General features: G+C 41.7%; 1 protein-coding gene across 1 annotated transcript; it reads right to left on the reverse strand.

Moving 5' to 3' along the window:
• Positions 1-3,658: 3,658 nt before the first annotated feature.
• On the reverse strand, positions 3,659-13,726 carry LOC311105989 (arsenite methyltransferase-like). The gene is made up of 10 exons (XM_084148243.1): positions 13,633-13,726; positions 11,170-11,300; positions 10,627-10,777; positions 10,258-10,394; positions 10,032-10,101; positions 9,800-9,881; positions 9,458-9,589; positions 6,840-6,982; positions 6,291-6,374; positions 3,659-6,082 (listed from the first exon to the last, which is right to left on the reverse strand). The coding sequence occupies exons 1-10, from the start codon at positions 13,660-13,662 to the stop codon at positions 5,981-5,983; spliced, it is 1,062 nt and encodes a 353-aa protein (XP_084004369.1). The 5' UTR covers positions 13,663-13,726; the 3' UTR covers positions 3,659-5,980.
• Positions 13,727-13,729: the final 3 nt, after the last annotated feature.

Consider the following 13,729-nt stretch of genomic DNA (forward strand, 5'->3'; position numbering starts at 1 on the left):
CGCACGGCTGGCTGTCTAGCTCCCGCCTATCCTTGCTTTGGATTGGTGAATGCATCTCATCATCCTTTTTAAAAATATTTGATAAGGGTTGTTGACGTCTGCAGTCTGTATTTAATGGAACGAGATGCTATGCTACTAGCCTCATTTCATGAATATGCGTAGCCATCTCCGATATAATGTGTTTTTTCTATTTAAAAAAAGTTGCCGGGATGTCACGTGTCCTACTTATACCAGTACACTCGTAACAACGCCATTGAGAAGGCAAGAACAAGATGTATGTCAGGATAAGTGCAGTATTATCATAAGGAGACGTATACTTGGAATACGGAGGAGGAATGGAGGGGAAAAAAGAGAGGCAGAGGAGGTCTAATAGAGAGAGGGGAAAACGGAGAAGGTTTGTTAAAGAAGAATGGTAGATAGTATAAGCAGAGTGAGCTGAAGACAGGAGGAGAAATTGAAGTGAATGAGGGCGAAGTATCAGAGGTGGTAGGTGTGGTGAAATTCTTGGAGCCTGAGGATTGCACCGAGGGTCAGGATAAAGATAAGTCTGTGACAGTAGGAGTTACATTTTTGGAAAAAGTGGACCCTTGCCTTTTGGCTGATCCATTTTGTTGTTTCAGGGTGGGTGAAAACAGAGTTGGGTGCTGTGGAATCGGTGAGAGTAACCAGAAGTGGTCTAGTGATAATTGTTTGTATTTCTGCTGGTCAGAGGGAGCAGGCGCTCCGTGTTAAACGAATGGGGGCAAGACATGTGAATTGTTTTGCTCTCAAGAAAAAGGTGCCATTGAAAGGCGTGATTACTCGCTTTTTTATGTTTTCTATACATTTATTTTATTTTATTTGTATTATTTTTTTGTGGGGGTGGGGGGTAGAAGGATTACTTTTTATACTATCCCAGGTATTCCTTAAAGAGGTAGGGTTTTAAGTGTCTCCGGAAGGTGGTCAGTGACTCCGCTGTCGTGAGGGAGCTTGTTCCACCATTGGGGTGTCAGAGCAGCGAACAGTTGCTAGCTAGTTAGTTACCTACTCTGTAACAATGACTGTATATATTTTTACATTTGAGTCATTTAGCAGACGCTCTTATCCAGAGCGACTTACAGTTAGTGAGTGCATACATAAAAATAGCTTGATGTGCTAAAAAGTAATAGAAACAAGTTGAGAAAAAGGTAACTAAAACAATCATGTTTTATAATCTTCTGAATCAAATTGTTTCTCCCGTCTTGAATGTTGAAGTTCTATTTTGCGATCTCCCCCCTTAAATTTCTAACAGATTTACATTTTAGTCATTTAGCAGATGCTCTTATCCAGAGAGACTTACAGTTAGTGAGTGCATACATTTTCATAGATAAATGTAATATCCTACTTGCGACAATATAGCTAATGTATTTATCTAGATGTTACTGTAATGTTATATACAAAGCCTTATACACAAAGCCCACAGACCGCAATACCCTGCTATGTGCAGATAGTATGCATCCCCTTCCCCTCAAGAATGGTCTACCATATAGGCAGTTATGCAGGGTTAAATGAATCTGTGGCCACCAGTCAGATTTTAACAGAAATGCTAAGAAAATGACAGATGCATTCAAAATGAGAGGCTATAAGGACAACACTCTTTTGCAATGATGAAAATATCTCAAAAACCAAGAGAGGAATTGCTAAAAACTAAACCAAAGAAAAACAACGCAACAGTCTTTTGCACTAAGTACACCAAGTGTTCGTAGAACATGAAAGCAATCCTGAAAAAGCACTGGCATATTCTGCAATCAGACAAAAAAATGGCACACCTCTTCAAGGAAGCCCCACTGGTGGTCTATAAGCGTGGTCGCAATATTGTGGATAGCTTAGTGAGATCTGACCTGCCCCTGAATCCACTCAGACACTATTGACACCCATTCCAAATGGGAACTACAAATGTGGATCATGCGCACAGTGCAATAGCACTACAAAAACTTCAGACACCCACATACAGGTCGAAAAATCCCTGTTAGGTGTATCATCTCACGCAAGACAAAGGGAGTAATCTATCTCATCACCTGTTCATGTGGGAAAGCCTACGTAGGACAAACGAAAAGACAATTAAAACAACGCATAGCTGAACACAACAGCTCAATCGGGTGTAAGAACACTGACTATCCAGTAGCAGCTCACTTTGTTGACGTTAACAATCCTATCTCCTCCCTCAAATACACAGGCATTGAGCATGTTACTCTACCATGGAGAGGAGGTAACATCGAGACCCTACTACTAGAGGGAGGCCTACTGGATATCCTATCTAAAAACACTGACCCCTAGTGGTCTGAATATTAACTTTGATCTCAGGCCCTTCTTATTTTTTTTCTTCTCTCTTCTTAAGTCTTATAAATGAATATATTATTTCTACAGCTTATCAGCGTACACCCAATATGTTCCCCCTGTTGATGATGCTTATTATACAGTATGGTTGAACCAAAAGATGACATGTAACAAAAAGATGACATGAAACAATTAAATATATATGTGAAATTAAATTAAACAATAATGTATGTTGATGCCAATATTATGTACAATATCTAATTATGTTTCCATATGATAATAGCCTAATATATTCTATTTGCTGTAAACTATTGTCTTTTAACAGTTTCACTAAATTAATAATAATAATATGCCATTTAGCAGACGCTTTTATCCAAAGCGACTTACAGTCATGCGTGCATACATTTTTGTGTATGGGTGGTCCCGGGGATCGAACCCACTACCTTGGCGTTACAAGCGCCGTGCTCTACCAGTTGAGCTACAGAGGACCACGCAATTCATTCTAATCAACCTAATACCCGTGTAGCTCAGTTGGTAGAGCATGGCGCTTGCAACGCCAGGATTGTGAGTTCGTTTCCCACGGGGGGGCCAGTAAGAAAATGTATGCACTCACTAACTGTAAGTCGCTCTGGATAAGAGCGTCTGCTAAATGACTGAAATGTAATAATTATGACACACCCCTCACTATTGTCATTGGTTGTACTAATTGCACTGTTTGTCTACATAACCTGTTTCAAGCATTCATGACATTAGCCTGAAGAAGGCACAGTGATGCCAAAATGTTGGTGTTTTACCCAATAAATTACTGGGAGTTTATATTACTGGGCGGCAGGTAGCTTAGTGGTTAAGAGCATTGTGCCAGTAACCGAAAGGTCGCTGGTTCTAATCCCCTTGCCGACTAGGTGAAAAATCTGTTGATGTGCCCTTGAGCAAGGCACCTAACCCTAATTGCTCCTGTAAGTCGCTCTGGATAAGAGCGTCTGCTAAATGACTAAAATGTATATATAGAGAGAGCATGTGACTATTTATTTATATATCTTACTGTAATGTTGTGTCCCATGGTATAGCCCACAATTAGTCTTGTTTGTAATATTGTCACCAAACAAATTCAAATGTGTTGTCTAAGTGTGAATAAAATGTAAAACATATTGTAGGCTACACATGGGTTATTGTACGGGATTTCTACACTGGCAATTTTAGAGGCTTCATCTGTGTCCGGGAAACCGACCCTTAATGAGCAAGTACCCCAGACACCAATTGTGGGGTCAATACCAAGTGCATTTGACTGCTTGGCATATTGTTTACCCAGTAACTTATGTGAACTGATGTACATGTATAGTTTAATCCTTTTCTGTACAGTGAGTGTTTGTCCTTTGTGATTTAATCAAATTCTGTTCTTTACATTCTGACAAAAGCAACATAAAAGGTTGAAATACACAGGCTGTAGTGATGCTGACATGCAATCAATTACATACAGTAAGAATCTTTGTGGACTCCAATTAATCACATCTGTTACAATTCCATGTTGCACAATCACAAATAATAATTAGGAAGGGCATGAAGTAAGAGCAAACACCAGAGCATATCCCATATGCTGCAAAAACACCTGTATGTTCTCATTCTAGTAGCCTATGCATTCACTACCTGGTTATATTTTGAGAAAACATCACAAAAATACAAAAAACAGGTCTTGTGAATGTTAGAGCTTGGGCTGGTATCTTATGTCCTCATCAGGATATTCATTCCTTGGACCATGAAGAACATGTTCAGCTTTGTGTAGGAGAAGTGGTATTTAGACTGCATCGGCAATAACAAAGGCGAATGCCATGTCTGCCATTGTCGCGTTTCCTAGAAACAGCAGAAGTTGTCCGAATCGCTGTCGGTTCATATGTACCCCCTTCCGTCTACAGTCGGCTACTTTCGCCTTACCACTCAAACACGCCCAGTGAATCAGGTCGTCTCCATTCTAACCAGATATTCTTTCTGCAGTACATGCCTTCAAACTACCTTAAACCCTTAAATTATGCCCTTACCTAAGGAAATGTTTTGAGGGACTCTAGGCAACACAATTCCCTTAGGTAAGGTCAAATTATTCCTTAAGGTAAACCTTGAAGGGAAACACTTAAAGATGCACTATGCAGAAATCGCTCCGCCATTTCCTGGTTGTTAAAATTCTAATAGTTTGCCTAATAACTTAAGAACAAGAATCATAGAAAGAGTGCACATAAAACAGATCTATCGCTTCTTAGACTTGCTTTCAATGAGAATGACAGATCTAGAACAAATGTCTATGTGAATTTGGTGGGTTGCCCAAAAAGTGATGACAGCGACTCTTTAATCTCAGGGCCCTCACAGTGTTCTACAGGAGCACCAACGAGAGCATACTGTCGGGCTGCATCACAGCCTGGTACGGCAACTCCACCGCCAGGGACCGCAAGGCGCTACAGAGGGTTGTACGCTCAGCCGAACGCACACTGCCTGCCCTCCAGGACACCTACAACACCTAGTCTCCCGAGTGGCGCAGTGGTCTAAGGCACTGCATCGCAGTGCTAGCTGTGCCACTAGAGATCCTGGTTCGAATCCAGGCTCTGTCGTAGCCGGCCGCGACCGGGAGACCTCAAGGGGCGGCGCACAGTTGGCCCAGCGTCGTCCAGGGTAGGGGAGGGAATGGCCAGCAGGGATGTAGCTCAGTTGGTAGAGCATGGTGCTTGCAACGCCAGGGTTGTGGGTTCGATTCCCACGGGGGGCCAGTATGAAAAAATTAAAAAATAATGTATGCACTCACTAACTGTAAGTCGCTCTGGATAAGAGCGTCTGCTAAATGACTAATATGTAAATGTAAACACCAGGTGTTGCAGGAAGGCCAAATGATCATCAGGGACCCCAGCCACCTGAGCCATGGTCTGTTCTACCAGTTTCCATCACTCAGACATGGGCAGTACAGGAGCATCATGGCAAAAACTGTAAGACTGGCCAATAGCTTCTACCCCCAGACAATCAGGCTGCTGAATAGTCACCACTAATCAGCTACCGTCTCCCCCTTTTACTGTACCCTGTAATTACATTTGCAACCCTGAACATGTGACTATTAAACTAATCTAAAATCTAATTATGATTTTGTGGCTGTGATAACTAGTGGAAACCCTGCTAGTCTGGCTAGTGCCGCATTCAAAACAAGGAACCCGGAAATCTCAGTCTTCTGAGTGATCAAGACAACTGGGACAACTGGGAACTCGGAACGGTCATTCAACTCGGAATTCCAAGTCCGTCACTCTGCATCTTTCTAGAACTCCAACTTCATTCCCCCCCATAACGTTTAATTCTATGAGCTGGACATTTTTTAATTCAAGGCACAGTAAGCTTTCAGTCTGAAAAGGAACACTACAAACTTTTCTATATAATTTGTACTACATAGGTGCGGACATCGAAATTGACATATTTTCTGTCACATTGGGTGCGTCCAAATAACCTCTCCTTCAAGTGCACTTGTTCACTTCCCTTCACTGATATGAAAGGAAATGTCTGGTAAAAGAAATACAGTGGAAACTACCAATAGCCCAGGCCAACAACACTCCAATGATTTTAGATTTGTGGGAAGTAGCAGAAAGGAGAGATGATTGGGCCATACACCCTGGCCCTCTGAGGAGGTTCCTTCATGGATTTGATGTCATCCAGGTGTAGTTAGTTAGGTCTCCCCACTGCCTCCTGCATCTTTGCCTGTTTTGGAGCACTGCTTCACCGAGGAGCCCAGCTTATCAGCCAGCAGGAATGGGCTGAGGTGGCCGTACTGAAAAGGGAGAGCAGAGGACACAGTTCAGGATTCAAATGATCACAAGTAAACGCCAGTTGAGGTATTTGCGGAGTAGCTTTACTTCTTATGATAATTAACAGTCCCTGATTGCTTTTTGGTACCATGTTACTATTGTAATTACATTGCTACTACGGAGCTATAACAGCAACAATGTAAGGTGTTACCTTTGTAAAGTGGTACCTACCTTCTGGATGCAGAAGTCCGGGGAGAAGCGAGAGCACTGGAGGATAGCAGCCATCTCCCCATCGACCTGCAGCGCCACGTTTTTCTGCAATGCACAATACAAAGTAAACATCACAGGGATTATACATTCACTTAGCATAACAGACAACCCACACAATTTGTGCATTGACCTAATGCAGTGCGAAATCCATTTTTAGAAATGTATGTATAAAATGCGTGTGTATCAGTGGTCCATATCAACTACTGTATCAATAAGCATACACAAGTAAAACACTTGTTCATAAATAAGGGAACAAAATTACCTTGCTACATAAACAGAAGCAACCAATGCTGCCTTTATGAAAAATGCTTAGGTGAGGGTGCCCTGCTCCTGGAGAGCTACCCTCATGTAGGTTTTCACTCCAACCCGTTGTAACTAACCTGATTCAGCTTATCAACCAGCTAATTATTAGAATCAGGTGCGCTAGATTGGGGTTGGAGCAAAAACCTACAGGACAGTAGCTCTCCAGGAACAGGTTTGGAGAGCCCTGCCGTGTTTGCACCAACATACCTTGAAGCAGTGGGAGGAGTCAAACTCCAGCTGACACGGGTAGTCAGGCACAGTCCCCTTGTAGGTCACTATTGCACTTGACATCTCAAGCTTTTTGGGCAACTTGAAGAGCCGGTAAGTGCCAGATGCATAGCTAATATCACCTGCAACACGTTGGAGATGGAAGTGACTGACTAGGCTTAGGGCTGTTACGGTGACCGTATTACCGCCACACCGGCGGTCACGAGTCATGATGGCAGTCAAATTCCATGTGATTGTTTAGTCACGGTAATTAGGCTTCTCCAAGCTCTGATGCTGCTGCTGGACATTAGTAGCCTACCAAACGTGCTAACTGCCTGGTACTCAGCACTCTATTGTCCCTCTAATCATTCTGACATCAATGCAAATGTAATCTAAAATCTAATCAAACACTTCATGAGAGCCCATGAGCTCATCTTGCGCAACATTTCTATAGGCTATGCAATTGCGTTAGAAAACAGAGTGATGGCCTCTTTTAAAAAGAGGAGGATCCCATCAGCTTTCTATATGCTAGGCCTACTATATTTATTTCTCAACCTTCCTAATATTAAGCACATTGCTTCTTTTTAAAACAGTAGTATAGACAACCTGGCTGGCATGAAAATGAACCACATGAAGTGTGTCCTCCATTCGCTATTTAAGTGCATAGATGACATGTATTTTTTTTCCACTGCCCCTGTTTCGAGATAGGTGCATGATAATGGTCCATTCTAAATCAAAACAAATTTCATATATATTTTTTAGTACATGTAAAGATTAAATCAAGAATAGTGTGATGGGTGACAATATTAGCCTATCACTTGTGAATGATGCCCTGCTTAAGGCAAACAGAGCATGTTTTTTTTTGCGACTTTTTAAAATCATAGTCACACACCTCATGTAGCCTAGCCCATATGCCTATATGTTTTGATAAGGTTTGTATCACAACTGAAGTGGCCAAATAACCTCTTAAAATGAAGCACATTAATCCACTTTACAAGGGGTTTATAACCTAACTGGCATACATAAGCAGCGCGTGAGTTTCAAGTTTGGGGAAGATAATTTCCCCCATGAAAATGCAACTTAATTATAAAAGCATTACATGCATAATCACATTTGTGGTCACTCTTGAGAATGGTGTTTTCCTGCTAATGGAATATATTCACGCCTATAGCCTACTGCCGTGTGCGCATTGCTGCGCTTATAATGTGAAGAAATAGCCAAATAATTGATCAACATTTTAAGCTAAACGTTTTCATCTGTTGCGTCAGTCTCATTGCGTAAAAAATGTTTTTTTATGCTAGTGGTTGAATTAAATTGGGATTTATTGCATCCCACAACTGTCCCGGACTATGTTTGGAATATTTATTTCTCGCACAGACTAGGTCAACTTTTGTACTATGGGGGATAGTAGATTGACATAGGCTAGTGCTTTTGCTGTTCGTTAGGCCTATTCATCTTGTTGGCTGACGAAAAGTAAATGTGGACAGTTCTTCCAATTTCTTCATTATGCGCCTCGGAATTGGATAAGGACGTGCGCAGTTGCGTCCCCGATGTGTCTGTCTTCACTTGTAGCCTGTGAGAAAGACCCGATCACGTGACTGAGAGCCATGTGAGTGAGAGGTGCTTTGGCATGCAGCGGGGAGAAGATAATTATAATGATTATATATTCAGCCCAAGGGCACAACGGCCACTGGCCGCAAAAGGCATGGATCTTTTTAGGGGGATTATGGCATACACAAAGGTGATGCAGCCGGGAAATTCAAGGCATTATCAAGTGCTTGTCAAATTGTGAATGAGAGACTGATGAAGTGTGTACAGCCTGCACAAAAAACAAAGCAGAGCTCATGCCTTTCATGCAACTTTTTTCAAATCATCATTAGAGTCGCATCAGGCAACCTTAGAATGTATCACAACTAAAGTTACATTAATAACTCTAAATTAAGCATATAGGAGTACCTGTTTCTTTGTTAACCCCTCAACACAGAATAGCCGCATGTGCGCACTCCCTCAAATCGTTTAGAGAAAATATCCCTTTATTTTATTCAGCTTCGTTCAATTGTATTCTTCATACTATCAAATAATGCCATGGAATTCCAAGCAAATCTTGTCTGCTAAATGAACTAGTGTAGCCCACAGCCATATGGCATAGCCAGATCAGGGCATAACATAAGGACAACTCAGAGTATGCTATTCTGTTCTTCTGAAATAGACTACATTTTCTTCATATCTTGTTTCTTTAGACCTGTCTAAAATAAATAATGGATTTATTGTGATGGTGTAGGCTATATTACCTGGATTTATTATACTTTTTTAAATGTAGATGTTCTAAAGGTCTGCATCAGTGGCTTGTAGGCTATGCTTGGAAGCCAGGAGATGCTAAATGTGTTTATGTTCATTAACGGTCAATTACCATGAGACCGGCAGATATTTGCTTGACAATCACCGGCTGACTAAATATAATGACCGCCACAGCCCTTATTAGGCTTACATTTTTTATACTAACTGCTTCTAGACATCATGAATAAATGTGTTATTAGTGAGGTTAGGTTAGCGTAAGAACTGCATACTGTTTCCATCCTATAGTAAGCAGCCTTAGACAGTCATGGAGATGCATGTACCTGCTTTTTTTTTTAGCTCGCAGTTGTGGACCTCGATGTGACTGGCTGAGACGAGGTGAGGAGTGCTGAAGCCCACCTCCTGGACCAATGAGATGAGGTCTCGCCAATAGAGGGAACCGCCCATTCCCTCACCTATCACAAAACACAACAGAGAAGAGACCATCAGTGTGAAAAGCAGTTGTACAATTTGCACGGCACACTTGTCAAACAAAACCCCTTCTGGGTAAATTAACTTTGAGATGTCACCAATGAGACAGAATCTGAAAAATATTGAAGATAAGAGAAGAATATGCATTATCAAACATTCTTTGTATGCTAGGAAGGGGCAACATGATCACTTACCCCACATAACTGGATCTTCTTTTAAGTGGTCATGAACAACATTGCTGGCATACATGTCACTGAAGTACAATTCACCACCCTCCTATATCACACAGGAGAGAGACACGGAAGAACAAAGGAATTAGTAGTTATGAGACACAGTCACTGCCATATGTAGTTTATAAAGCCCTGGGATACTGTTTTTAATAATAATGCTATGCAATGATAACAGGCAGTGTGGTGGACTACTCACCTTGAGGACCTTGTAGGCTTCCCGTAGAACCGTTTTCTTATCAGGGCATAAACAGATGACACAGTTTGACCTGGAAGAAACATTAGATAAAAGAGGGGGATTTTTGTTCACTTTCCCAACAGAATCGTAAAACCGACCAAAATAGATAGACGATCAAAAGATTACATTTGAGAAAGAAGGACCCATTGTTTTGATAGCAAAGTAACATGATGGTTCCTGAACTTACACTATGATATCCATTGAGTCATTCTCAATGCCAGCTGCAGTTAGCTTCTCCATATACCCCTGGAGGAAGGTGGTGTTGGGTTTCTCAAAGCCAAACTTCTCCTGGTGATACTGGATGTATTTACGGGATGCTAGAATCTGAGCACAAAAAAGGCATTTAGTAGCTGCTTTTACGCATTCCATTTTTGCATTGATAACCCCAGCGTGAATTTAATCCATGATCCTGGCATCGCAAGGGCCATGCTCTACAAACTGAGCCACACAGGTCCACGGCACAAAGCAGAGTATCACACACCAATGTAATAGAATGATTGTTAGATTGCTGAAGATGTAGGGTGAGTGAATATGTAGGTCTAGGTGCTATACATACCAGTTCCTCAGTCATTTCAATGCCTGTGACATGGCCGGTCTCGCCAACCAGTTTACTGAGGGCATAGCAGTCTCTGCCGGAACCGCTGCCCAGGTCCAAGATTCTGCAGCCCTGAAGTTTCTCTGGAACCGGAAGACCACAGCCAAAGAACCTAGAACCAAATGATATAGGAATATATAGCCTTTCGTGAAATAACACTCGCACTTGACTCTTTTCACTCTTGCTAGCTCTGACTTTGCTGATACCTACTTTATTGAGGAAAAGTGTACTTACGATGACTGTGATATGTGGCTGTTCCAGCTAGCTATCTTAAGATGAATGCACTAAGTCGCTCTGGATAAGAGCGTCTGCTAATTGACTAAAATGTAAATCTGGAACAAAGAGGAATGTGTATCCTAACAGTTTCACATTTGCTGCAATATTAGTCTTTATTCATGTATATTGGTAGGAAATGTACGTATTCTACTTCTGTATCATTATACAAATAGATACATTCTCAACAGAAGCAGTCCTGAATCAATTGGTTCATTGTCATCATCATACCGTTTGGTTACTTCAGGGTGAACGTGATTAAGGGCCTCCATAGCACTCTTGGGCATTGGCCTGCAGGGTAGAGAGCAGGCAGCACTAGTCTGCAGATCACAGGTGGACTCCAGACGAGAACCATAGTATTGCTGAGGAAGAGATCAAAATATATAAATCTCACTATTATAATGCTTGGTACCAGTGTCTCCCAAACCTCTCTGTCCTTAGGTGTCCCCAGCAACTGTTCCACTGATCTAGAACAAGCACACTGTTTCAATTGGACATGATCATCAATGTCCTGATGTAATTTATATGCAGACCTCAAGCACTACCCTGAAGGCACTTGATTACATGTATCACGCAGCTCTTTGGTTTATTACCAACCAAAAGCATCTGACACATCACTGTTATCTCTATAGTGCTGTTGGCTGGTCTTCGTTGACTACGTAGGCTTAAACATTGATATACTATGATCTAAGGCCATTTTGGGAAAACAGAAAATCTCAGTTCTTCTTTAATAAGGTCAGAAAATAAATACCAGTTACGGTCTCACTCCTACTTACTTTTAACATTTCCTAAAATAAGAACGGATCATGGCAAAAAGTGTTTTAGCTACTCAGCTCCGTGGTCTTGGGAATCTCTCCAGACCAGCTTGAAACCCCAGAATCTTGTTTCCTTGGAGGAGTTTAAAAGTTTGGTTGACTCACATGTTACTGAGGAACGTGATTGTCATTAGGACTTGACGCGGTTGTACATATGATAGATTTTTTAAATCTATGACTTTTGTATGTTTCTGTAATTGAAATGTATGTGTGTACACGTCAAAAACATACTATACAGGCATACTGTACAGACTTATTGTAAGTTGTTACAGTTCACCACGAAATGCGACTGTCAAGCCAACCCCATAACCCAGGGGTAGGCAACCCTGGTCTTGGAGTGTAGCAGGCGCTTCATGTTTTTGATTTAACAGACCTAGAAGACCAGGTGTGTTGAATTTAGGACATCACTGACTGAACTGATCAATTACGTATTATTTTGGACACAGTATTTGCAGCATACTGCAGTTATACTGCACTCTAACTTCAGTTCTAATGCACTCTAACTACAGTTATACTACAGAGTACTTCAGTTATACTGCACTCTGACTGCATTTTTTTCGTAAAGGGAAACGTACCTTGACATTGTCGTGCACTTGTTTTGTTGACATAATGACGGGAGGAGTCACTGAGGAAATTGTTATTTTGAAGCCTAATTTGACCGTGTTTGTGTTGAGAAATTTTACACAATCTGGACACAGAAATGCTGACTGTAGTGGTGTGGTAATGTCCGGGAAAAGTACTTTAGCTGTTCTCTCATCTGTTAGTGCTAAAATACGTAACCCTTTGAACCCCTTTGGTTTCTTTTCTAAATGTGTAGAACAAAGACTATATGTAATGAAGTTCTACTCAATATACTCTTTCAACTCATTTCCTGTATCCTCTTCTCCCTCATACTAGATTTCTTCCTCTCTCTTTCCCTCTGATACTGCCCACACAGTCTCTGTTTCCTGGCAATAATCACACTTTCTTGTTGGATGCTTTCCTATCACATTTAAAGTCTTATTCAACCGGCTGTGTCCCACCCTTCATCTTGTAAAAATAGCCTCCTCTCTTCTGTCCCTTCCTGCATCCTCCCCTTCCCGACGTTCCTCTGTACTTGAAATAAATGCCTGCCCTTAGTATCTCTATTCCACTGCTCCTTCCATTTCTGCACCATCACTGTCCATATCAGGCTTTTTGCCTCTGCCTTGCTGATTGAAACTATAACATCAACATCCCCACTACTAAGTGCTTGTATAGCCAGTACATCAACTGCCTCGTTCCCCTCCACCCCCACATGGGCTGGGACCCAAGTAAATCTTATCTGTATACCCATCTGTCTAATCCTGCCATGGGTTTGTAGTACCTCATAAAGCAGGTATTGTCTGCTACGTGAGCTAAAGGACTGCAGACTCATCAACACTGCACATGAATCAGACCAAATAACTACTCTGTCTGGCTTGACTTCCTCCACCCACTGCAAGGCCAACAGTATGGCCATCAGCTCCGCCGTATATACAGCCACATGATCTGTAATACGTTTCCTGACTGCCACCCCACATTCCTGCACTACAAATGCTGACCCAGTACACCCTGTCCTTAGATCTTTTGAACCATCTGTGTAAATGGCCACACAATCCTAATACACAGTCTCCAGACGTCTATTAAACAAATCAGATGGATCAACACCCTCCTTATCTTTCTGTGGTCTCTCCAACACTTCTAGATCAACTACTGGAGGCGGGAGTAGCCACGGTGGATTTATAGGAATAGTTGCATGCCTGGGCTGAGTGTCGGTACCATGGTAGGTCCTCAAGGATATCAACAATACGTCTTACTTTAGCTACCTTTAATAATGAGTGTAGCTACATACACGGTTGTAATCTGATAACAAACCTACCTTGACATTGTCATGCACTTGTGTTGACATTTTTTTTAGGCAGACTCAGGATGAACTTTGAGCCATGGAACGTTGAAACCCACAAATCCTGTCCAAG

Source organism: Coregonus lavaretus (genome assembly GCF_964263955.1).
Source record: "Coregonus lavaretus genome assembly, chromosome: 30".
In the NCBI taxonomy this organism is placed as follows: domain Eukaryota; kingdom Metazoa; phylum Chordata; class Actinopteri; order Salmoniformes; family Salmonidae; genus Coregonus; species Coregonus lavaretus.

Excerpts from the sequence above, each read along its gene's own strand:
- LOC311105989 (XM_084148243.1), bottom strand. The coding sequence starts at position 13,662 with ATGTCAACACAAGTGCATGACAATGTCAAG. Across the intron at positions 6,983-9,457 it reads CGAGCTAAAAAAAAAAGCAG|GTGATATTAGCTATGCATCT; the intron begins GTACATGCATCT and ends AACGTGTTGCAG. Across the intron at positions 6,083-6,290 it reads CGGACTTCTGCATCCAGAAG|TACGGCCACCTCAGCCCATT; the intron begins GTAGGTACCACT and ends CTCCCTTTTCAG.